Source organism: Patiria miniata, unplaced genomic scaffold (genome assembly GCF_015706575.1).
Source record: "Patiria miniata isolate m_02_andy unplaced genomic scaffold, ASM1570657v1 HiC_scaffold_27, whole genome shotgun sequence".
Taxonomy (NCBI): Eukaryota; Metazoa; Echinodermata; class Asteroidea; order Valvatida; family Asterinidae; genus Patiria; species Patiria miniata.
Window position 1 is genome coordinate 4184383 of NW_024037066.1, and position 25068 is coordinate 4209450.

At 38.4% G+C, this 25068-nt stretch overlaps 1 protein-coding gene across 1 annotated transcript in view; it reads right to left on the reverse strand.

The window, feature by feature from the left end:
• Positions 1-4205: 4205 nt before the first annotated feature.
• Positions 4206-25068, reverse strand: part of LOC119734387 (band 7 protein AGAP004871-like) — a 31991-nt gene continuing 11128 nt past the window's right edge. Inside the window, exons 2-6 of the mRNA XM_038207882.1 lie at positions 15921-16015; positions 11439-11594; positions 10746-11005; positions 9511-9589; positions 4206-8638 (exon numbers count right to left, since the gene is read on the reverse strand). Coding sequence (XP_038063810.1) covers positions 8330-8638; positions 9511-9589; positions 10746-11005; positions 11439-11594; positions 15921-16015 — 899 coding nt within the window. The 3' untranslated portion in view covers positions 4206-8329. The remainder of the gene's footprint in view (positions 8639-9510; positions 9590-10745; positions 11006-11438; positions 11595-15920; positions 16016-25068) is intronic.

The window sequence follows — 25068 nt, forward strand, 5'->3', positions numbered from 1 at the left end:
TACACCACTCTTTGTCCAAGCAAAGACCCTAATTCAAACAACATTGTGGAATGATGACGTCATGATGACGTCATCCTGTGTTGATTTATAGGCAATTAAATTGTGACACTTTTAATATTTAAAAATGCATAAGAAATCAACCGTACGCGTCCGCAGCATTCTGTTGCCGGCAAGTGGTAGAGTAGGTTGAGGTCTTTATTTCATTCAGTGTGCGTGAAATCACGTGACCCTTGCTTCCGGTCGAAAAAGGCCCAAACCGGAAGTGGCTTATTATTTGAAAGTGCTAATAGATATGAACTTGCTTTTAACGGTGTTCGTCTACTGCCCAATAGTATTCTTCAAATCATCTATCAATGACGTCATGCAATCTTCGAGCGCCCTCTAGCGACAGTTTGAAAATTTGCAAAAATGTGTTTTGAATAGATGTCTGTGGCGAAGTTTGTCGGAATCGCCTAAATATTGGTGTATATGATAACCTTGACCCCCTTAAGACGTGTGAGAAGTTTTAGGCGTATGACGTCATCAGACCGGAAGTTATAATGAAAAGACTCTTTTTCCTTTGAAAATTCCTGAAAAATCAACCATGGCAGTTTTTATATTTGTTTTTACTTTAACTGTCGACTTAAGGGTAGGTTTAAAACATTTCAAAGCTTCGAGGCAATAAGCGAACTCGAACATGGCCTGCGCACGCTCAAAACTTCAGGTTGACAATATGCCTCTGCTTTAAAACATGCACAGGAATTTCACAATGTACATGTACATGCACGTACGTTGTACATACGCACATACATCTTAAGTCAGTCAGCGCGCAGGGCACGTGTTGCTCAGGTCAAATCCTGACCACAGTGACCGTTTTAGCCGATTTTGGCTAACTTTGACAAAACATGCACAGGACGTCCACAATGTACATGTACATGCACGTACGTTGTTTATACGCACATACATCGTATGTCAGTCAGCCCGCAGGGCACGTGTTGCTGAGGTCAAATCCTGACCACAGTGACCGTTTTAGCAGATTTTCGGCTAACTTTGACAGACTTTATGTTCATGCATAGTCAGAGACGTATTATTGATTAAAAAAAAATCATAATGCGGAAAAGCCCTATGTTCTGTTGCAAACAGACATAGATCTCTAGTTTTTTCTCTTTTGTTTTTCAGACTTTTTTCTCATAGGATAATACGTGTTTTCGTTCTACAAGTCACTTTTGGTTTTTTTCCAAATCCGATCGACTTCAAACCTGGCACACACTTAGACCACCATCTGAAGATGTGTGCCGAAACTTTTCGTCATGCTGACGTCATCACGTGATTTATTATAGAATTTTGAATATTTAATTTTTCCCATAGACTTTGTACACAGAAATTTAAAAAAAAATGTCAATTTTCAGAGGGCATTTTCGACACTTTGCCAGTAATTCATTTACACCAATCTTTGTCCAAGCTATGACCCTAATTCAAACAACATTGTGTAATGATGACGTCATGATGACGTCATCCGGTGTTTATTTATAGGCAATTAAATTGTGACAATTGTAATATTTAAAAATGCATAAGAAATCAACCGTACGCGTCCGCAGCATTCTGTTGCCGGCAAGTGGTAGAGTAGGTTAAGGTCTTTATTTCATTCAGTGTGCGTGAAATCACGTGACCCTTGCTTCCGGTCGAAAAAGGCCAAAACCGGAAGTGGCTTATTATTTAAAAGTGGTAATAGATATGAACTTGCTTTTAACTGTGTTAGTCTCTTGGCTGATAGTATTCTTCAAATCATCTACCGATGACGTCATGCAATCTTCGAGCGCCCTCTAGCGACAGGTTGAAAATTTTCAAAAATGTATTTTGAATAGATGTCTGTGGCGAAGTTTGTCGGAATCGCCTAAATATTGGTGTATATGATGACCTTGACCCACTTAAGACGTGTGCGAAGTTTAAGGTGTATGACGTCATCAGACCGGAAGTTATAATGAAAAGACCCTTTTTCCTTAAAAAATTCCTGAAAAATCAACCATGGCAGTTTTTATATTAGTTTTTACTTTAATTGTCTATTTAAGGGTAGGTCTAAAATATTTCAAAGCTTCGGGGCAATAAGCAAACTCGGACATGCCCTGCGCACGCTTAAAACTTCAGGTTGACAATAACTCTGCTTTAAAACATGCACAGTCCACAATGTACATGTACATGCACGTACGTTGTACATATCGTATGTCAGTCAGCCCGCGCCAGCGCACGTGTTGCTGAGGTCAAATCCTGTCCACAGTGACCGTTTTAGCCGATTTCCGGCTAACTTTGACAGATTTTATGTTCATGCATAGTAAGGGACGTAGGATAGACACTTTTTGTATAGAATACGCATGTACATGTTCATTCGATCTGGATGAAACTCCTTTACGGCAGTCATTAATAAAACGGTCGAAACAGCTCAGTGTTTGTCCACAAACACATTTCTAGTTTCTGTTATTTTTTTTTTCTCTTTTATTTTTCAGACTTTTTTCTCATAGGATAACACGTGTTTTCGTTCTACAAATCACTTTTGGCTTTTTTTCAAATCCGATCGACTTCAAACCTGGCACACACTTAGACCACCATCTGAAGATGTGTGCTGAAACTTTTCGTCATGCTGACGTCATCATGTGATTTATTATAGAATTTTGAATATTTAATTTTTCCCATAGACTTTGTACACAGAAATTTAAAAAAAAATGTCAATTTTCAGAGGGCATTTTCGACACTTTGCCAGTAATTCATTTACACCAATCTTTGTCCAAGCAATGACCCTAATTTAAACAACATTGTGTAATGATGACGTCATGATGACGTCATCCGGTGTTTATTTATAGGCAATTAAATTGTGACACTTTTAATATTTAAAAATGCATAAGAAATCAACCGTACGCGTCCGCAGCATTCTGTTGCCGGCAAATGGTAGAGTAGGTTGAGGTCTTTATTTCATTTAGTGTGCGTAAAATCATGTGACCCTTGCTTCCGGTCGAAAAAGGCCAAAACCGGAAGTGGCTTATGATTTAAAAGTGGTAATAGATATGAACTTGCTTGTAACGGTGTTAGTCTCTTGGCTGATAGTATTCTTCAAATCATCTACCGATGACGTCATGCAATCTTCGAGCGCCCTCTAGCGACAGGTTGAAAATTTTCAAAAATGTATTTTGAATAGATGTCTGTAGCGAAGTTTGTCGGAATCGCCTAAATATTGGTGTATATGATGACCTTGACCCACTTAAGACGTGTGCGAAGTTTAAGGTGTATGACGTCATCAGACCGGAAGTTATGATGAAAAGACCCTTTTTCCATAGAAAATTCCTGAAAAATCAACCATGGCAGTTTTTATATTAGTTTTTACTTTAATTGTCTATTTAAGGGTAGGTCTAAAATATTTCAAAGCTTCGAGGCAATAAGCTAACTCGTACATGCCCTGCGCACGCTTAAAACTTCAGTTTGACAATAACTCTGCTTTGTAAATGTAGGCTACATGCACGTACGTTGTACATATCGTTATGTCAGTCAGCCCGCGCGCAGCGCACGTGTTGCTGAGGTCAAATCCTGTCGACAGTGACCGTTTTAGCCGATTTCCGGCTAACTTTGACAAATGGTCGAAACAGCTCAGTGTTTGTCCACAAACACATTTCTAGTTCTCATTTGCTATTGTGTTCAAAAATCTTGCACATGCAAATGATCCAATACCATGCAGGGTGAGAGAGCAGGTAGTGGTGGGCGCGTACTGCTCGACACCCTGGGGACGAGGTTGATGTAAATGTATATTCAAATTCTGAAACTTTGGGCCAATCAAAGATCACTGCTGCTCTTGAGACCCCGCCTCTTCATTAATTATACATTAAGTTGTAGCCCCTCCCCCATGGTCAATTTTTAATGTGTTTTGGTGTTCAGTGTTTATTGGACAACTGCATAATTCTTCGTATGGGGTTGGTAGTTGTGGAGGTTTTTGTAAATACATTTCAAATATAAAAACTATTTTATTAAATCAGGATTTTTTTCCAAAGTTGCCTGTTGCATGCTGACAGTTTAGCCTGAGTATGAGGCATTCATAATGTGCAGAGCCCTTGCTGTACAAGGTGTTATTCCATAGACTAGTTGCTGACAGTTTTGCTGCAAATTAGTGGGGGGTTTAATATAAAAAAGCAACTTTGACAATTTCTAAGACTCATCAATAATTTGTTTCCACAAAATTAATAGAATTTGGTTGATACATGTATTTAATAAATTAACCAAACATGTTCAACTAAAACATATTCACTCGTGTTGTAACCTGAAGCCACTTTGTCAACTTAAGATTTGAATTCCTACACACAAATACAATATAAAGCATATTTACAATGTAACTCTTGTAAATTGTAAACAGGCCAGCAATTTGTAAATTTTGAAATGAATGCACAGAAATCAACAGTATCCTGGCATGAGAACAAGGCATTTAAGTAATTTTTCTTTAAAAATGTTAACACAAGAGCACAATGTACATTTTATTGGAGGGTTTTTACGTTGAACAAAACTGCCTTAAAACATTCTGTTGCAAAGATCAACATTTTATCTTTCAGTGTATTTTTATTTGTTGTCCTCTTTATTGAGGAGTTAATTATTCCTATTTCAGAAAAATGTTCAATTATAAATAAATAAACATTAACAATTTAAAGTACAAATAAAAGAGTATTACACTAATAGTTGACACAACATTACAAATAGGCTTGTCAGTTTGAAGTAGATTAACAATTTTTAAATATTCAAAATTTCTATAAGACATATACCACCTTGTATTTACTCCTGGTTGTGGGCATGTAAAACAAATAATTATATAAATAAACAGAGAAGTAATAAATAGAGAAAAAGCTCTCTTACTATAGCGAATATTGCACTAAGAGAAAATAACTATTATACTATGATAGATATTGGCTTTATTTAAAGCTACTATATATTCTTGTGTCCAAGCAACATCCACTGTTTTACGAGTATGGTAGAAATCAGGTAGAAAATGAATTTCCTGACCTAATCACCAAATAAAAGATTGATTTTAGCAGTAACAAGTTCTCTGTAACCATTAAAGAGGACAAGAAATTCAGAAAACCTTTCGACAAGGAGAAAGCCGAGAGGCTTATTTGAAGCAGTTTCCAAATGTAGAGTAATTTCACGAGTCGGAAACTTCACTTGAGTCGAACCATGTCGCATTCCATTAATCATTTTGTTTTGTAATGGTGGGTGAAATCTATATAAATCTAAAATTTATCTTAAACCAAAAAAAAACTGCAAAAAGTAAAAAATAATTTAAAACCTACATTTGCAAGTTCATATTGCTTTAAGCACTCACACTCATTTTAACTATGGCAGAATCTGTAAACAAAAGTCGGTTAAAAATGTGTTTTTCATCGTTGGTGTTACTTTCCAACATGCATTTAAGGTGGATCAAAAGATATGTATGAATTAACATTGCTTATATTAACATGCTTACATAAAACATGGAAGTATATACACATAATTATATTACACAGGCTCCCTATTATTAGTTATATACTTAAATACTTTACGTTGGCAGGATTACACATAACAAAGTCAGTTCTTCGGATCTTTTTCCAGTCACTTTGGACATTCATTGACAAAACATTGTTTTATCAAAAGAGTACCTCTCTGTGGCTGTATTTTTCACAACATTTTCTCATAGAATTTAGTTTTTGGTAGCAGAATATTCAGACGTTAAACATATTGTAAACAGCTTTACTTGAAATAATAAAAAGAGTTACACAAAATATGATCTTTGTTGTTTCTTTTCCTGAAAAGGGGCCACAAACATGGCATTTGAGGGTATGTCTTTTTTGTATATTTTATTTCACATGTAAATTTCCAAAACTTTGATTTAGCCTTTCATGTCTTAACAAATAACAAATCTCCCAAATGGTAGTGAATGAACGTGTAACATCCATCCTAAAAAAATAATAAAACGGCATAAAAAAACAGACTATATCAGAACTATATTTCAGATATATCGGATAGTACTATAGCAAGACTATGAGCTATACACACTGACTGGATAGTTGTACAATGTATACAATGTATAAAACAGTAACTGTTGCGATAAAATATGCACGTCCAGTAATAATAAGAGTCATAACGTACAATTTTTTTTTTTTAGAGTATTATAAATATGCTAAACCTAAATGTAATTATTGAACTTTTTAGGCATCATAATTTCACTTTGGCCCAACAGCAATTTTTTTTTAATTTCATGATTCCATATTTTCAATTCTTTTTTAAATCATTTAAAATGTTGACAAAATGGAGACATAACTAATGTTACCAAAATGGCAGTCTTCATTTTCAAATATATTTATCCCTTCCATTGATAAATATAGGTTTCAGATCAATGGCACTTTTGCCTTGTTATGGTATATTCACCACGCAAACAAAACAATAAATAATACGTGTAAGATCAACAAAAACTTATTATTCTCTGACATGACTATAGTCAACACCTAAGAAACAAAAACAAACTTCTGAAATAGCTTTAAAAGCTAAGAATTACCGGTCTATATTCTGAATACTTCGTGGTTTACTTTTCTAAAACTTTGAATCTCATGTTCAGCAAATGAAATACTTGGTACTCTAGGACCTTATTTACATTCATCATTTAAGAACTTGCTACTTAAAGCATTAATTATTTAAAGGAATTGAATTCAATTAAATAACAATCACAAATGCACCAATTTGACTTTTTGTTTTTACAGTGATTCTTAAGTTCAGCTGAAAAGTTAACAAGTTATCAGTTCATGATAAATTGCGACTTCTAGTAATTATCGCAAGTTTAGAACCAAACAATGACTTTTTTTAAGGCCAATGACATAGAAACTCCTGAATCTTAAATTGAATACTAATGAATATTCATGATCCGAATTGTAAGTAACAGTCCCTTTAACTACAATCCCCCAACAAAGCGTACCATTACTGAAAATTGGACTCCGTTCACAGGCAATTTCATACTGTTCCATGAAACAGCAATATTAAGAAACGTCAATCTGTCGGCACATAATTTACGTCATTCATGGATATGGGTCATTTAACACATTTGGGGAACACTTATTTTTCTGTCCCTGTTACATCTGACATCTATGTTTTTATTATTCTGATGCACCCTTTATGCACTTGTCCTTTAAGAGTGATTTTAAATAGCAAACTACCTAATCAACAAATAAACAATTGTTTGAAGTCATTCTTAATGATACTCGACTGGCAAATTACAGAGTACTAAGGTAACAGGGACAGGAAAAAGGTCACACTTTGGACCCTAAATTTATAGAATGACCCATATTCGTGTAACCATCTTTGCAAGATAATACGGTTTTCTGAAATGCAGTAACAATCGGTAAATTCAGACCTACACCAACCCATTTAGATAATAATTGAATGATTCTATAAATTTATTAAAGTGAAAAGTTCAGACTGCTAATAGAATATACACCAATGTACGTGAACGGTCTTTCCACACACTAACTGGTATGTGGAGTGTGTGGACCAATGGTTATGGTGTTTGATTCATGTGCCGTGGTACCTGGGTTCGAACTCTGTCGGGGGAATGGTGCTTATGTTCTTGGGCAAGACACTTTACCACAATTGCCTCCCTCCACCCAGGAGTATAAATGGGTACCTGTGAAGGTATAAAGACCAAATTGAGCCGATCTCGAGTTGCTGCAGAAAAACGGTCTCTTTCCTGATGAACATGGATAATAATTGTAAAGTGCTTTGAAACCTTAGGTATAAGGCGCTATATAAGCACCACACTGATACTAGCGCAACATGGTTTTTAGACAATAGACACCGTGCACAAACTGTAGAGGGCGCTTTGTGACCACTTTCGAGAGCCCCAGTGGGAGGGACACACTGACGGCATGTTTATTCTGCATGTGCACAAAACCAGTGATGCCTTTGCGTGAGCGTCAGGCATCATCGGAGATGCGTTCGAATGTTCCTTCCAGTGGTCTCCCCCAACTCTCCCTTTGTAACCGTTGAGGGGGTTCTTGTGCACGGAGCCTACATGTACCGGTATATATACACCACAAGTTGGATAACTTGTGATATTTAATTGAGCAGAGTTTCCGTACGACCCTTCACAAATGCAACTGGTGTGTCTAATTAACCCTTCCCTTAAGCCTGGGTCTTAAGTTTATTTCGTTCTAAAATATTTGCAAAGATGGCGGTATCCATGATACTGTAACAGTAAAGTCATTCATAAGGAAACACTTCAGTCACCGTAACAGGGGAAAAAAAGTCATCTGTTGCATCCAGCCACCTTCAAGAAATTGTCTCGTCTTTCAAAAACTTTCTAAACTGTCGTCGGTTCGCCGTCCAAATCCTCATCGATTTCCAGCTCTCGCTTCTTCCGTCTTGACCCGGGTCGCGACCCCTGTTGTGACCCCAGAGAGGAGGATGCAGACTTACGACGGCCGCCTCCCAGGAATCCGGTCAGGAGGTCGATTGGGAGAGGGAAGATGATGGTGGAGTTTTTCTCGGCGGAGATGGTGTTCAGGGTTTGGAGGTACCGGAGTTGGAGGGCTGACGGGGATTCGGCCAAGACGTCGGCCGCTTCCTTGAGGGCCCGGGATGCATTCTGCTCACCCTCCGCAGCCACAACCTAGCATAGTCGGAAAAGGAGAAATTGTAAGTTGTACTATGAAAAAAATCTTACAGCTTTTATCAAACGCTGGGGATGTTGATGTGTTGTGGCAAGTCTTCACAAGACCATCGCAAGCTGTTAAGTCCCAAGTCAAGTCACAAGCTGTTCAAATGACTGTTCACAAGCTGTGACAAAGGCATTCCTTTGTTATTGTTCATCACCTGTTACTCACGACTGGACTCGTGACTGGACTTGTGATGGACTTATGACAGACTCTACAACAACAGTGTCAAGAACCTATTTGGTGTTTTTTTATGTGTGCCATTTCATTGCAAACATCTCCACTATATTATCAGCCCCAATCTAACTAGATAAAACGTGCTTATGTTTTTACAGTTTTATGTAGGAAGTCCTCCAAAGAGGCCTTTTTTTTCTTCTTTTTTTTTAAATGCAAAATTGCCCCAAGCAAGGCTATAAAAGCAACTCTTGGCAAAGGGCTAAAAAGAAGAAAAATATGACACCCCTCCCCCCCAAAAAAAATAAATCAGGAAAGCTGAAGGTAGGAATTAATGTTCCTCTTAAAACAGGCTATATCATAGAATGGAGGGAAACACAAGAAGGTGTTTTTTTTTACTCAATTACATCTTTGGGAAAGTTTGCTCTCTACTCATCTCTGCGAACCGGCTCTTATAAAAAAACCTATTCTTGTTGAACTATTTGTTCTGAATTCAAAAGAAAAAGGAAGACATTCTGAATATGATCAATCTCAGCACCACGTAACATAATCAACTGCCGTCCGGTGTCTCGAAGAGACAACAAATAATTTTGTGATTTGGGATAAAAATATTACAAACTGTCGCAAAGACAACGTTCATAAATTGGAATCCCACCTTTGCTCTGGCCTCCCTAGCAGCCTCTGCCTCTGCTGCCATAGCTCTCTGCAGCTGAACCGGCAAGCGTACGTCCTTACTGTAAGCAGGAAAACAAATTGAGAGCATTTAAGTAAGATAAGTCCAATATCTTGTTTTACAACGCCTCAACCACAGATTCTGCATCTTGAGTACTAAAGTACTATACCAAAGTACTATACACATAACAACCAATATTGTGCACAAATGCATACGAGTGTGCGCGTGCGTTGGGCGTATTGTTCCCCAAACACTAGCGCTACAGACCTGGGTTCAAACATTGGGGTAGTTTAGAAAAGTGCAAGTAAATTTTTATCCAATTTCGTATTCAAACAGAAGTAGGCCTACATTTTTTAATTGTAAAAAAAATCAGTTATCGCATAAAACCAAGCAGAATCTGCAGGAGAAGTGTTATGAACAAATATTGACTACTTTATCTTGTGGTGTAGTAAAACTAGCCTCCCTCGGTGATCCACGAAGCATTCTATTTTCCCTCGGCTTCGCCTTGGGTAAAATAGAATGCTTCGTGGATCACCGAGGGAGGCTAGTTTTACTACACCACTAGAAGCAGTCAATATTTGTACATTATAATACCTTCCCCCTCACATCTGAGCAGAAAATATTGCTCAGCAAATTAATATGCTTAGGGAAAACCAGCTTAGAACTAGCCAAGCTAAAATGTTGGCTGGTACTTTGTTTTTGCCAGCACGTTGCACATTTCGGAGCTTCGTAGCTCCCAAATGTTGGTGCCTGGACCAACTTTTTTAAAAATCTGCTTGAGAGAAAATATTCCTTAGAAGAATAGTTTTATTTTGCAAACATCACTTGAGACCTAATCCAACTGGGGTCCACTTGATGGTCCGAAGGCTCAATAGTCCGAAGGTTTAATAGTCTGAACACACAAATTTCCAATACATAATCGGGGTTTCATTAGTTCAAAAATGAAATAAGGTTTGTTAATCCGAGCATAATTGACGATCCTTCAGATTATTAAGCAAACCTTCGGACTATCAAACCTTCAGACTAATGAACCTTCGGACTATAGAACCTTCGCACTATCAAACCTTTGGACTATTGAGCGGTAACCATCCTATTCAGAAAACGATGCATGACACTTTTGGCTGGTAACCGGTTTTCGCCAAGCAAATATTTTTGTGCTAAGCAAATGTTCATGTTTTAAGAAACTGGCCCTTCTCTCGTAAGACTCAAAGACTCACATCTCCACTCTCTCCACCTTGACTCCCCAAGGATCTGTCGCTTCGTCCAGAACCGACTGCATCTGACTACTGATGATGTCACGATCGATCAGCATCTCTCCAAGTGTCTTTGTCCCCAGGACGTTGCGTAGCGTTGTCGCGGCCAGGAGCCGGGTGGATCGTTGCGCGTCTTCCACGTTGGTGATGGAGATCGTCGGATTGTGAACTCTGTAGTAGACCACCGCATCCACAGCGACCGTTACACTGTCTTTGGACAGAATCTATAAGCGGAAACAGATTGCATTTAGTCTAGCCAATCAGAAATACAGAACAAAGATTCTGATTGGTCAAAGTGAGAATCATGTGGTCACCAATGGTTTTAACTTTAACTCGAATTAATATATATTATGTGAAAGTACCGATAGAATCGGAAAGTGTATAATTTTCCTTTGGTTCTCTCAACAGTTATAAATTTACCACACGCCTGTTCTATTGTCCATAATATTGCTGGTCAATATTGCCGGTCAATATATGTATATTTACCGCCAATGTCAAAGAATTTTGTCCAGTTTATTTGACATATTTATCAACAGATGTGAGGAGGAATATTTCAGGTCCACTCATAGGACAATTAACAATTCATGCTAAATATTGCCTCGCTGCCCATCTATTGCCCATGAGATAGAAAACAACAGTTAATATTTGTATATTTACCTCTTGTGGGGGAACATCAAATGATATTGTTCTCAGGTCCACTTTGACGTAGTTATCAATACAGGGAAGGATGAAGAATATACCGGGTCCCTTAGCACCACCCGGCAACAGACGACCCATGCGGAATATGACGGCTCGCTCATACTCGGCCACAACCTGAAGAAACAGAGTTAAATAAAAATACATCTTCTTTTCATTCCAACAATTTCTGGTCGTACAACACCTCATCAGATATCAACGCATGATACCACATCAGATTTCAACTCTTTATAGATCAACATGAAAGTTTGCATTTCTATGCAGACCCCTGAACTTGCAAACAGGGGTTCAAAGGTTCGATTCCAACCCAAGCAAGCCAGTGTTTATTTTTGTGTTTTTTTTTGCACAATTTCTTGGACAACTCAGGAATTACTACTTATTTTGAATACTAGTCAAACAGGCAAATTCTAACGCTTTAAACTCAAATTTTAACACCTCAAACTCATAAAAATTTGTAGCCAACTCAAAAAGTAAATAACTTACGCCAGTCAGAAATTATGGAGAAACTACTGTGAACGCCAGCAACCATAACAAAAATAAAATTCAGCTTTTATAGTTTTATTTTTTCGATTTTTCAACACATAAAGAAGGTGAAGGAGCACAATCAAAATGACAAAACAATTATAAAGGAAAGCTGAACAATGTTTTGAGAGACAGCTCCCCCCTTTCAAAAAATTGCTTAGGGCAAGTTTCTGGGAAAAAAAAAATGTACACAGTGCAGCGCCAGCACGACAGAGTCTGTACCATTAGGGGATGAAAACATGGATTACAGCCAGAGAGATGAATGAATGAAGCTGTGTCAAAATTCCTCTCATGCCGATGTTCCAAAGGAGACAGAAAATAACAGGTGTACATGTCTGACGTCAGTCATGGCCCAACGGCAAGGGACAATAGTCGCCACTTAGCGAGGGGACAGATGTCAAGATAATGACGTTGGTGGGAGACAAACATGTCTGATGATCCTGACTCAATGTCTTCAATTTTCACTGAGACAATTTTGTACAAATTAAAACGAGATTAAACAACGTGAACGCTTGGGACCTTGGGCTATGATTGTGCAGCTGCCGAGTACGGGAGAATTCGTTATGAATAGAATCAGGAGTGGGATTGGGGCAAAAAAACAAAACAAAACAAAAATTATTTGTCGGAGCTTCAGAACGACACTTTCTGTCTACGGTACATGCTCATTTATGTATCTTGCCTTTAAATGCATTCCTTTAAAAAAATGCCCATTGTAATTGTTTCATAAAAACTTCAACCCAAAAAGAAAAAAAAGGCAGTTACAAACGAAACTTCTCATTATTTCTTTTTTTTTTGGCTTATTTATAAATTCACAAATCTGGAAAAAATTTGAAAACATTTCAGCCTCGCAGAATGTTCATGTGCTAATCACAGTTTATACAGGTCTCTATCACTGCCGAACAGATTACAAGTTGAGACATAATGATTGCGTGCAGACAAGACTATTTCTGTATCAAACATTTTACAGCCTGGGGAGTCAGGTTTGAAGTAGCGGTACTTTCCTCGCCTTCCATCGCTGTGACCTGGGTTCGAATCCCGCCTGGGCCAATATGTGGATTGGGTTTTCAGTCCCTGAAATTGCTAAGAATATTCTTCGGGGGTTTTCCTCCCACAAATACAACTGTAATTTCTTCTCATTGTCTTCTCTCTGCAGGTTTCTTCTGGCTTGTGAGCTACAGTGCCTGGGGTGCTTTTAAGGAATCCTTGATTTCATTACCAGAAATAATTAATAATAATAATATTCATCAGTCATGAATGTTGACATGTGCTCAAGCACAAAATAATGTACAGTAGATGTGGATGCTTCAGGGGAAAAAAAGTCAAATTTTTTGAATGGGACTATTTCTCTATCTACATGTACATGTAACATTTTACAATTAAATCATTAGAAATGAATGTGTTAAAGGGAATATACATCATTTGCTTTTGCTGTAATTTTCAGAAATGGATGGAATTGGGGGGTTGGAAATATAAAGCAAATATAGTTACACTGACTTTTTGGAGGTTTTGGGTTCGAAAATGCTATAAAAACCAAGAAAAACGACCATTTTCCTGTAGTCTGGTTCCCTGACTCCATATAAGAAGAAACAGAGCAGTTTACATACATTGGGGAATTGTAAGGTCAGGGAACCAGTCTAGCTGGCTCGTACCCGCTCATAGGTTTGTAATCGATTGCAAACAAGTGCAATGGTTAATTGGGGCCAGTATTTGAAAAAAAGCCAGTTGTTTCCAACGCTGATCGGCCGATCAGCGTTGGAAATTGATACAAAAATACCACTTTTCTTGAAAATGACAGTATACCAGGTGCCATAATTTTACAGGATGCTTTAGACTGTCATTTACCAACATCCTGTTAAGGTATTTCGCAAAAACTTGGTAGTTTTATTTTTCGATGTTTGCAAATGTTGTATATTCCCTTTAACATGTATTATGAGTTAGCATGTACATGTACTTATACAGAAAATAAATAAAAACGTTAACAGGAATAAAAGTGTCAATTTTTTTGGGGGGGGGGGGGGGGGGGGTGTTTTGTACTGAACGCGTATTTCAAGTTAGACTGTGAAATTTGTTCCCCATTCACACTGTTTACAATCTGTTCAGAGTGATTTCAAACCGTGCACCGTTCATTGAATCTAAAAAGATGTCGTCTCCCCAGCCGACCAGCTCATTTCGATTCATTACCCTTCCCACAATCCCACAGTGATTTGACCACATCTCAATTCCGTAGGGGGGGGGGGGGGGGGGGGAAAGCGCTTTCTGCGACGACGCTCACAATCCAATAACCCGGCGCTGAGCTATCGAGGCGTGAAATTGGTTGCGTTCAAACACAGCCGGGGTCTGGCCGAACTCATCGCGGCTGACGGAATGTACAAAAATGTTAAGTTTGTGTCCGCGCGATATTGTTGTTTTAGTATTCATCCCGGAATGCTGCGCCGGGTTTGGGATTTAGAACCATTAACCTCCTGAGGGGGTCAAGGGAACAAGAAAGACGGCATTTTTCATATCAAATGTACTTTCATCGTATCACACCCACAGCAATTGTGAAAGCTCGGATCAATAATTGAACTAGAGCCAGAGTACATGTCTGTGACGTCACGTGATGGAACATAAAACCCATGTTTATCTGTACTGTATACGATAACAAACTGAAAGTACAACCACAGTGCACATTTTTTTTTACAGCAATGTATTCTTGTTTTGTTGCAAATCAAAGTTTGTGAATACCATGTACACGTGTACTGATGAAGAAGTATATCTTTTGGATATAGATTATCTACCAGTACATGCCCCCTCCACAAAAAAATGAAATTAAAGTGCAGTGTATTTTAAGACAAATTTCTCTACAATGTCACAGAGGGAAACAGACAGAAAGAAAGATAAAAGTGTACCAAAGGATGCCACTGTTTGTTTAGAAAGTACAATACAAGCGCATTTCTGGAATGGTCATCATGATCATGAGTTCATGACATTCTCAGTGCATCTACAGTACAGGGCGACCAAAAAAATGCAACCCTAAAAGTAACATTTGCTTTAAAAAAAAAAAAAAGGGATCGGTGGATTTTATGTTTTTGGTATCAGATTAGGCCAAAAAAAAAATAGTTTTGCTTCCGGTTTCCCTACCTACCCTATTCTGACAGCCCCTGCCCTAATTTTTTTATTGGAAAAATGAGGAAAAATTACCCAAAACCATCAATTTTTACCTTTTGCCCTTGACTACACGCAGACACCTCCATATGATTGAACACAAAAAAAATTGGCCAAAAAAAAAAAAATTCTCTACCTACCTACCCTATTTTTGAATGCCATGTAATCGGCAGCAGAACTATTGTTTTTTTTGGCCTTCAAGCTGAAAGCTTTTCTTTCAAATACTGAAAAAAAATCATGAAAATAGCACTTTGGGTTGCTGAGAAAATGCCAATTATGTAAAAGTGGTCATTTTTTTCATCCTGTACACAAAATATTACCACAGTAAGGGATGTTCACTGTACCTATTTGTGCATATGTCCTAAATCCTTACAAACAACCTGGCACATATGACAAGAGTACAAATGAATTAGATGGAAATACCTTTTATTTTCCACCTGAACATATATCTCATCCTTTTTAGTCTTATTCTACGATGTCAAAATACTAAAGAAATTGCACAAATGAAGGATAACTGCACAGTAGGCTTACAGTAAAATGTTTCACTGTTTGAAATACTTGTGTACAGGATGAAAAACTTTTACATAATTGGCCTTTTCTCAGAACCCAAAGTGCTATTTTCATGATTTGTTCAGTATTTGAAAGAAAAAGCTCTCAGCTTTAATCTGATATCCAAAACATAAAAAACCACCGATCCTTTTTTTTTCTTCAAAAGGCAAATGTTGTAGGGTTGCAATTTTTTTGGGGTCACCCTGTATTTTAAAATTTTTTTCTTACCTTCAAACAGAAGAACAGCGACACTGGAATTGTGAATAAAACAAGAAGATAGGAAAAGAACATCAGCAGATACACACAGATTCCAAGCCCGTCATCTGCACACACAAAAACAAGGAAAGAGAAAGAGAAACAGTATGAGCTGCATTCGTCATAATAGAAATATACAACATTTGCAAACATAAAAAAAAACAACCCACACAAATTACTTGACTGTTAGTGAATAATACATCTACATGTAGTCTCAAGCATTCTGTGACATCATGGCACCTGGTGTGCTATCATTTTCAAGAAAAGTGGAATTTTTGTATCAATTTCCAACGATGGTTGGCCAACCATCGTTGGAAAAAAACTGACTTTTTTTTCAAATACTGCCCCCAATTTACCAAATTTAGTTAGGTCCACATTTCGTTCGCCATCGGTTACACATCTGTAAATGGGTACAAGCAAGCTAGTCTGGTTCCCTGACCTGACAATTCTAGGGTCAGGGAACCAGACTACTGACAAGAACAGCATTTTTTTATATATTAATATACAAATATTATTAATATATACAAATTAATAAATATATTAATATACAAATATACAAATATTGACTGCTTCAACTCGTGGCACAGGTATAATAAAACTACCGTAGCTTCCCTCAGTGATTCATGGAGCACTCTATTTTCTCTCGGCTTCACCTCAAGGAAAAATAGAATGCTCCACGGATCACTGAGGGAGGCAATAGTTTTACTATATCACTCGAAGCAGTCAATATAGAAAGTATACCCTGCATTTAATTTTCTACGAATACTACCAGTAGTATCCCACAGAGGGTTGCCTCAATCCTGTTTCTGTTACCTTCTGGTACATGTATGCAATGCGCAAATCTTCAACAACAATTTTTAAGAGGGGGTGGGGGGGGGGGGGGTAGGGACACACGGGAGGGAGGCACAAGGAGGAGGGGGAGGCACAAGAGGAGGCTTATCCACCCCCGCTAATCCTGTGAGACTCGGGTTTCAAAATTAATTGCAAATATAGGCGTTCAATTGCTTGGAACTCTCATGTGAAAAAGCACTCCATGTCATTGTTAATTAAGCATCGTTTGATGAAACAAGAGCTGGACGATTTTTTTTAAACTGTTAATCAGGTGGCAGACCAGACTCTTTTTCCAGAGGCAAAATCTATGAAGCTCAGCTCTTGACGGTGAGGATTAACATTTGGTCATCATTATGCCAACTAGCTGGATGACGATAGATGGAATACATGTATGTGACGCATCAATACATTTGAGAATAAATTCAAAAGGATTTGTTGTTTATCCACAAATAGAGAGGTTTCGTAAGTGAAGGGATATGATTAGCGTGTCGCATAGGTCAGCAGTTTGTGTGGTCTTGTGACGTCATATGCTACTCGCTATTCATGCACACAGCATGGATATGTCGCGCGCTACGCAGCTTGAAACACAGTAAATTGTGGATTTTCATCCCATTTTCTGATAATGATTTAATCATGTATGATTTGATTTAAGGGGATGAATTGCTGAACATATCCTCATTTGTCTGTGTTTCAAAGCAGGATTAGCTGCAGATACGAGGCTTTCATCAGAGGCTGCCATTTTGGATTACTGCTTTGGTTCCGATATTTTAGCGTATGCGTATGCATACCGTTACATGATGCGAAACAATGGAACGGTCGATACAGGTTAACAGATAGCTAAATGTTTGTGTACACGTATCCTTTCGGATGAGAAACCTCTATTATTATAAACCAGAAGGTATTGACACATGCACATGTACTGGTATGCTGTACAAAGATACAATTTGAACTGGAACATGAGTATTCTTCCCAGGTCAAAAATGTTATGACTGTGTAGCTTCCATTCAGCAACAACGTCTAGGAAATCTTGTGAAATCTCTCCCGCAAAATGGCGGAAACTAGTGCGCAAGCGCTACTTCTGCAGGCAATCACGGTGAATTTTCATTCCAAAGAATACTAAATACCAGCTGCCCAGTGATGTTGTACCAAAGTCTTGCTGCATCTTGTATGCTACTGGAAGAAATTTAAGAGTTTAGTTCGGAAGTACTACAAAAGGTTTTGAACGCGCACTGCATTAGACCAAACATGCGCACGCATTACACAACATACAAGATTCCCAAGACGTTGTTTCAGGTGGTTCGTGGGTGATTGCGGTTCATTGCGGCGTTGGTTTATCGCGTATCTACAACAATAATGTCTTGACCAGAGACTACTTTTAAGAGGAGCTGATACATGTAGATGCTTGACAACACATATATGATTATGAATTCATTTTTTATCAAACTAATTGTTTGCACTGAAGTCCATGTATGTCTACAGCAGATTTATAGATCACACCTTTACACAAATGTGAACATGACAATTGTTATCTCACAATAGATCACTTGAAATGAGGGACACTAAAAGTAAAAAGCAAAATGACAGTCTGTCTCTGACGTGAAGCATCCTCCCCGGCAACGCATCTCCCCCAGCAACCGAGACTTACCAATCTCATCTTCTTCCTCTTCAAAGGTGGGGGAGATGCCATTGCTCCCTGTCTGCCTAGTATCCTCCATGATGCGGTCAGGAACGCATCCCAATACTTGTAGCAGGATGCTACACCGACTGACTACATGAGTGTTGACGGTCATGTATGTATGCAAGGACACTGCATCGTCATGGTTATTGGATTTTAGACATGCAATAAACGGATGTACGTGACAGTGTCTGAATATTGCGAGTAGGCAGTGGTTGCGATAATCTAGGGACCCAGCCTATTGATCTGCATATACTCCTGTCCAAGGATTCTCATTCGGTGTCTGGCTATAAGACCTCTAAGTAGTAAACTGGTATGGATAATAATGTACCGTACATGTTCATTCTAGTATTAAGGCTTCATCATTGGGAAATCAATAATATTAAAACCTGGGGATTGTAGTAGCAGTTAAGAATTTTCCTTTGAATGATAGAATTCATGTACTGTCTTAATAGTACCGGTATTCGAAAACTTTTATTAAATTCAGGAAGTTCTTGCAGCAGAAAAGAAGTTTTCTTCAAATGAGATAATTAATAACTATGTAAAATGTTAGCATTATAGTTGATTGAACTGAAACAAAGATCCGTTGACAATAGCCACCTTGGAGCGGATCCTGCAGCATGCGATTGTGAAGTGGAACATGTGCGGCAGGATTCACGACTACATTGTAGCACCCAAACAGCTCGACGTTTGAGAGTCAAAATTTTGACCCCGCAATTTTCTCTTGCAAGAATAACACCAAAACAGCACATTTTTATAGGATGGTTGGTTGCGTTGACATTTATATTCTACTTTTCCAATTAATATAATTTTGTTTAAAATGCGTTTTGTAGCCCAATTGTACGCTTTCCAGGATACATTGTCCCAATAAAAAATGTTTATAGGGAATAAAGAGTGAAACAAAAAGTGAACAACTTTTGGGTCACAAGTTGCACCAAAAAACGCTAAACTGAACAGTGTCTTCCTGAAATGACATCACAGCAACAGCGCCCTCAATTGTCAGGAAAGCTTGGAAAATTGTAAACGATTAAAGAAGGGTACTTTTCAATCAAATTTAACAAAAAAGGGATGTCAAATAAATTTCAGAATTTTGCATAAAATATGCTCCCAAGTAAAATTCATCACATGGTCCCTTTGAAGGTCCTGAAATCCCCGAAAATTTCATGTTTGTGATTGCTTACTTAGCCTATTTAAAACATCTGGTTGAAAGGAAACCAACCTAATGTCTTACCATTCCCGAAAAAAGAGGAAAAATCCCCGGTTGTTTACTTCGGACACGACGGAGTACGAATACCTTTTTCGCATCGTTCTCACTGTGCACGATATACACGTTGTGTGTCTCGGGAACAGCGGTGACCAATCACCAATGCCAAAAAAAATGGTTTCTTCAACGTCCGCAAAAGGCGAACATTTTACGAATGAAATCACAACTAGCATCCAAACAGCTAGAATTTATGGGGTCGCAAAAGTGGACCCCGAAATTCGTTCTCGCATGCATAATACAGGAATAACATAAAAACGCCCAGTTTTTAAAGAATAGTTGTGTGGATGTTTATATCCTAGTTTTAAATGTTCTTTCCGATTAACATAATCTCGTTCAAAGCGCGTTTTGTAGCCCAAGTGGGCTGTTCCAGGACCCAGTGTCCCTTTAAGTCAAAACCCCATCTGCCATTTCGATGGGATGGTTTTATTGATCTCAATCACCGGCATTCATGACCATTTCCTCTGTTAAAATGGACTCCTATTTCAGACTGAAGTTCCCATGCAACATTAGCCATGCATTACCCCCCAAGAAAAATTAGTCAATTATGCGAGGAGTCCTTTGATGCAATGCATATTTCATGGCTCCAAAAACCCTTTGCAGTTGGGCACATGTCATGTGTACTGCCATTATCAATGCATGGACAATCAGCGAACATCATCGTACAGGGTAAACACCCCATCCCCATCCCAACCCCCCCCCCCCCCAAAAAAGTTACACAAAATATACAAAATGTCTGAATGCAGTCACAAAGAATATCAGCTGTGGACGAGTGAATAAAAACATAACCATTATACCATGCCATTAAACACTTGTGCATAAAACTTACACTTTTCTGAAAGTTTTCAGCAGAAAATAGAACAAAGTTAAAACCTTTCAAGATTTTAACAATGCTTACTTGTCACTTGAGTTTTCTACCTTGAGAATCTGTGCCAACATGTAATGTTTCTCGAGCACCCTTGGTGAGATGTGGATTAGGGACCATCCACTTGGATGTACTAATGATTAACAGAACCAACGCTGCAAAGTAATTTTCGTACCAAATCATCTAAACACAAGACCTACACAAAAGTACCGTTGCATTATTTTCCATAGTGACGCTTTAACGAACCCAGTGGGAGTCGAACCCGGGACAGTACAGCTGCAAAAAGGCACAGACACCACAGGCAATGCATATTTCAACTCCTGTCCCTGCTCTTGATGTTCTAGCCAGTGCCTGAACATCCCCCTCCCCCCTTCGTTTCAATTAGTTGATCAGCATGCTCATGGCACACCAGGACATAAATATTTCATATGCGGTTCATCGGCGAATAAATTGTGTGCGTCTCCCGTGAAGTAATGCATTGCAAAGCTGTAGATTTGGCAAGGAAAGGTGATCATTTGAACAGCGGGCAAAACTTCCACTTCAGTCGACATGCCTCAAGATCAGTCCGACTCTCAGAGATGTAGAAAACGTTGTACAGCTTCCAGGAGATTTGGCTTTGGGAATAAATTTACAGTGAACAAATGGCTAAATTGGTCTGGAAGCTTTGAGGGCAGAATATAAATTGCATAATTTATTCCCAGCAATGTTCGTGTGCAACCAAGTCCAATACAGTTTCTCAGTGTGATTCTGTGTGCTACCGGTTAAGTGCTCATGCACATTATACAGATTTCTGACTTCAATGATTATACAAATTTCAGATTATACAAAGGTCAAATTTGTAGAAATAAAAATTCACCCAAAATAACAACAACAATAACCAATTTGGTGCTTATAATATTGTGCTTCATACCTAAGGTCTCAAAGTGCTTCGAAATTATTACCCCTGTTCATCAGGCCATGAGACCAGTTTTTGCAACAGATCGAGATCAGCACATTCTGGTCTGAGTCTTTACCTTCACAGGTATCCATTTATAAGTCCTGGGTGGAGAGTTACAAATAAGTTGCAAGCTGCTTGAAAAAGTCTATGGCTGATGCACTTAAAGAAACATTGACTAAAGACATCCATTGAGACATACATGTAGACAATTTTAAAAATTGGAAAGCTACATGAACTGGTACCAACCAACCAACCAACTCCCCCTCCCCCGGTGAAAAAAAGAAAGAATATAAAGCCATTTATTTTCCCATACAGGACCTTCTTTCAAAAATTGGAAAATTCATTTATCACAGAGTCAACAAAATTCTGTGGTTATGTCCCTCCCCACCCCCTCATTCCAAATTCTGAAAGACTGTATAGCGACTAAAAGATCTATGTGAACAAATTTTCATGGTTACAATTACGAGTCCATGTTCACCATGTAAGCAAATAGGCCAGCCGATCTATTTTTGAAGCCAACCTTTACAAATCACGGCCTGACATTTCCAGACATTCATACGCCGATCAGCTGGTGAGAACAATTTGATCTCGACCCTGGCTCACAATGTAAGCAGATACCCAGAACGCCGTGGTGGCCATGTTCGCTGGTCGTTTACCAAACAATTACAAACCAGGTCTTCGAGTCGTCTGCCAGACTAAAAATAATCCTCCGTGTCACATCAGTGTTCATCTGGGTTTGCGACGGAGACTAACGCAAACAAAACTCAGACATAACTTTGGATTAGGCGTAATTTGGCCGCTATTAGAGAGGGTCGTTTGTAATTGCGTATAATATAACTCGTAGAAATGTGAAGTATGATAGATCTGTATGACATGCAATACTTAATTTGTAACTTCTGATTGGAGAATTTTTGGTTCTGTTGCATTTCATTTATTGTCATATCTGGGTCTTGATTTTTTTCTGTTATTGTGGAACTTAAAGGCAGTCATTTCAAAATGTGTGCCCAAATTATGTAGTTTATTGTTATTTTCTTAAAATTTGTCCATTTTGTTATGGGACCTCCTCAGAATAAGGCTGCATCCGAATCAACTGTCTAGAGCTAGGTCTAGGTCAACGCCCATTATAAATACGCGGGGACGCGCTGACAATAGACGTTGCCGTAGCTCTGGAAGCCCGTTTCGGACACGGCCTAAGTCATGATTTGTTTTAGTTTTTGGGTAAGAAGAGGTTTCGAGTTTTGGCGTTGATGAATTAAGTAAGGACTTTCCAAGTATCGCCCGCGTACACAGCTTTCTGACAGTTGGAGAGAAGAGATTTTTAGGATTTAGTGAGACAGACAAAAAAATTAATTATCCTTCAGACTTTGCATTATATTTATTAAGAATTAGGCCTACCTACTTCAGTTCAAAACAGCAAAATCAAGCGTTTGTCCAATAATGGTGCCATTGATGATATGCCAACCATGGATGTGATAAAAATAACATAAAGATGACAAATAATTGTGACGCTTGAAGGAACATCGCAGCTTGGAGCTTACCTAGGCAATCAACTTGTCAAACTCAAAATTCTATTTTCAGCAAAAAAAAAAAAAAAAAAAATTAGGTCCGATCATGGCAGATGTTACTTTCTAGTCTATCGCTTTCTAATTGCGATCAGCCCAGGGTGTCCAATCGTGCACTTTTTATGGTTGGTTTTCTAGAAAAGCTGTTTTGGAAAAAAAAACAGGACAAGTTATATTTAAACCCTTTAGGAGAGGCGAGGAGGGAAAAGGATTAAAGAAATAACTGCCCCAGATAAATTAATAATGATTCTGAGTTCGTTTTAATATAAATCATCTTCGGGCTATTTTGTGCCCTGATCCGGGGCAACACTTTCATGACTCAATTCAAATGCCAAGGCCAAGCGCGCCAACTTGATCTCACTCCCGCCCTGTTTACGCTGCAAATATCTCCAAGTCCACTTTCATTACACAAAGTATGTAACGACCAGGTGAAATTTATAGGACCATTCCACTGAATAAAAACTGTTCATAAATAAAAGCCATCAATCTTACAGCGTTTTTTAATGCTCTGAAAATAAATGTTTAGAAAAATCCGACCGGCATTAATCGCGGCTAATTTTACAAGCTCGATGGGCAAGCAGAGAGCAATGTTTACGGCGTTGAAAAAAAACTGAAACTGCATCCCCGGTGTTTTCCCCTGTGCCTAACCGAATCTCCAATTCTAATTAGGTGGGAAATTCTCCTTTGAATCAATCTGGGATTGGTTTACAAGCAAAGGGGTAAAGCGATCCGTTCTCGCAGGTGTAGAATGTGACTGTTTATTGGGACGGTTGAATGAGAGGATCTTGAGAGAGCCGTTTGAGATCTCCGGGATGGTAGGAAACCATTCTATCCAATGCCATGTGCTAATTGTATATTCTTGAGGACATCACAACAATGCCAGGAGTTGGATGCAATTCAGAATCGTGAAGAAACACAAGAGAAGGAATGTTGCTGTAGTACAAAAATATCAGTAATGATCACTAAATCCCAACAAAAATGTCCTGAATTTTAGTGGCGCTACGCGAACTGTACATCAGCCTTACAAAATTTGGTAATGTAGATATTGTTGGTTAGGCAAAAAAACCCAACTATTCGGTCTCTGGTCAGACCAAAGTTCCCGAATTGATGCGGCGACGCGGATTTTTAATTTTTTTTCTTCAAGCTTGGATTGTACAGACAAGGTGGGGTACTATTTTGCTTTTTTGGTGTCCTCATAAACATTGGTGTCCTCCATAATTTGCCCTGGTGCTCTCGATCATTTGCCTTGGTGCAATTTCCCATTCCTTGGTGCTCTTTGGTAAAAAAAAATGGAGGAGGTGCGGCAATAGAGGGCGCTGTTGGAGCTACCGCGTAACATTTTGGAAAAAAAAAAGATTGACGCGCATGATTAAAATCGACGCGCACGCTGACCAGAGACCGACTTATTTTTTGGGGGGGCCTTATATTATACAAATAATAAAATTTAAATACATGTACAGGTACATGTACGTGTAGCTTGTTTTCTTGCCACAGCACTATGGTAATTCGAAAAGTGGGGCATGCAAAAAAGAAAGCTACAACGGAGTAAGCAATTATGCAACACAGTAAGCAAGTTGAGCTCAGAGTAAGCTTAAAAAAAACAAACAAAAACAGGGGAAAAGTGGAAAAGAAAAAGCTGAAAGGGAAAACAGTATTAGCTGTTCCGTGAAAACAGGCATGCCATCTGCATACAGAAATTAAGATATTGACCTACATGTACATGTACATGTACTCTGTGTGCTTTTTCAATAAAAAAATTGACTTCTTTATGCTGGCACCATGAAGTACATGTACAATGTACGTTCTGCATGAAAAAATGACAGTGATAATTTACTGCCAAAAATGTCTGCACAAATTGAATTCCTCGTAAATTTCACATTGTGTGATAACATTTATGTGGTTGTTTGGTCTCGTTAAGCACACAGCTGTCATTGGAAAGAATACCGTGAATTATTCATGAGAAACACAAGCATGAATTATTCATTAGGAA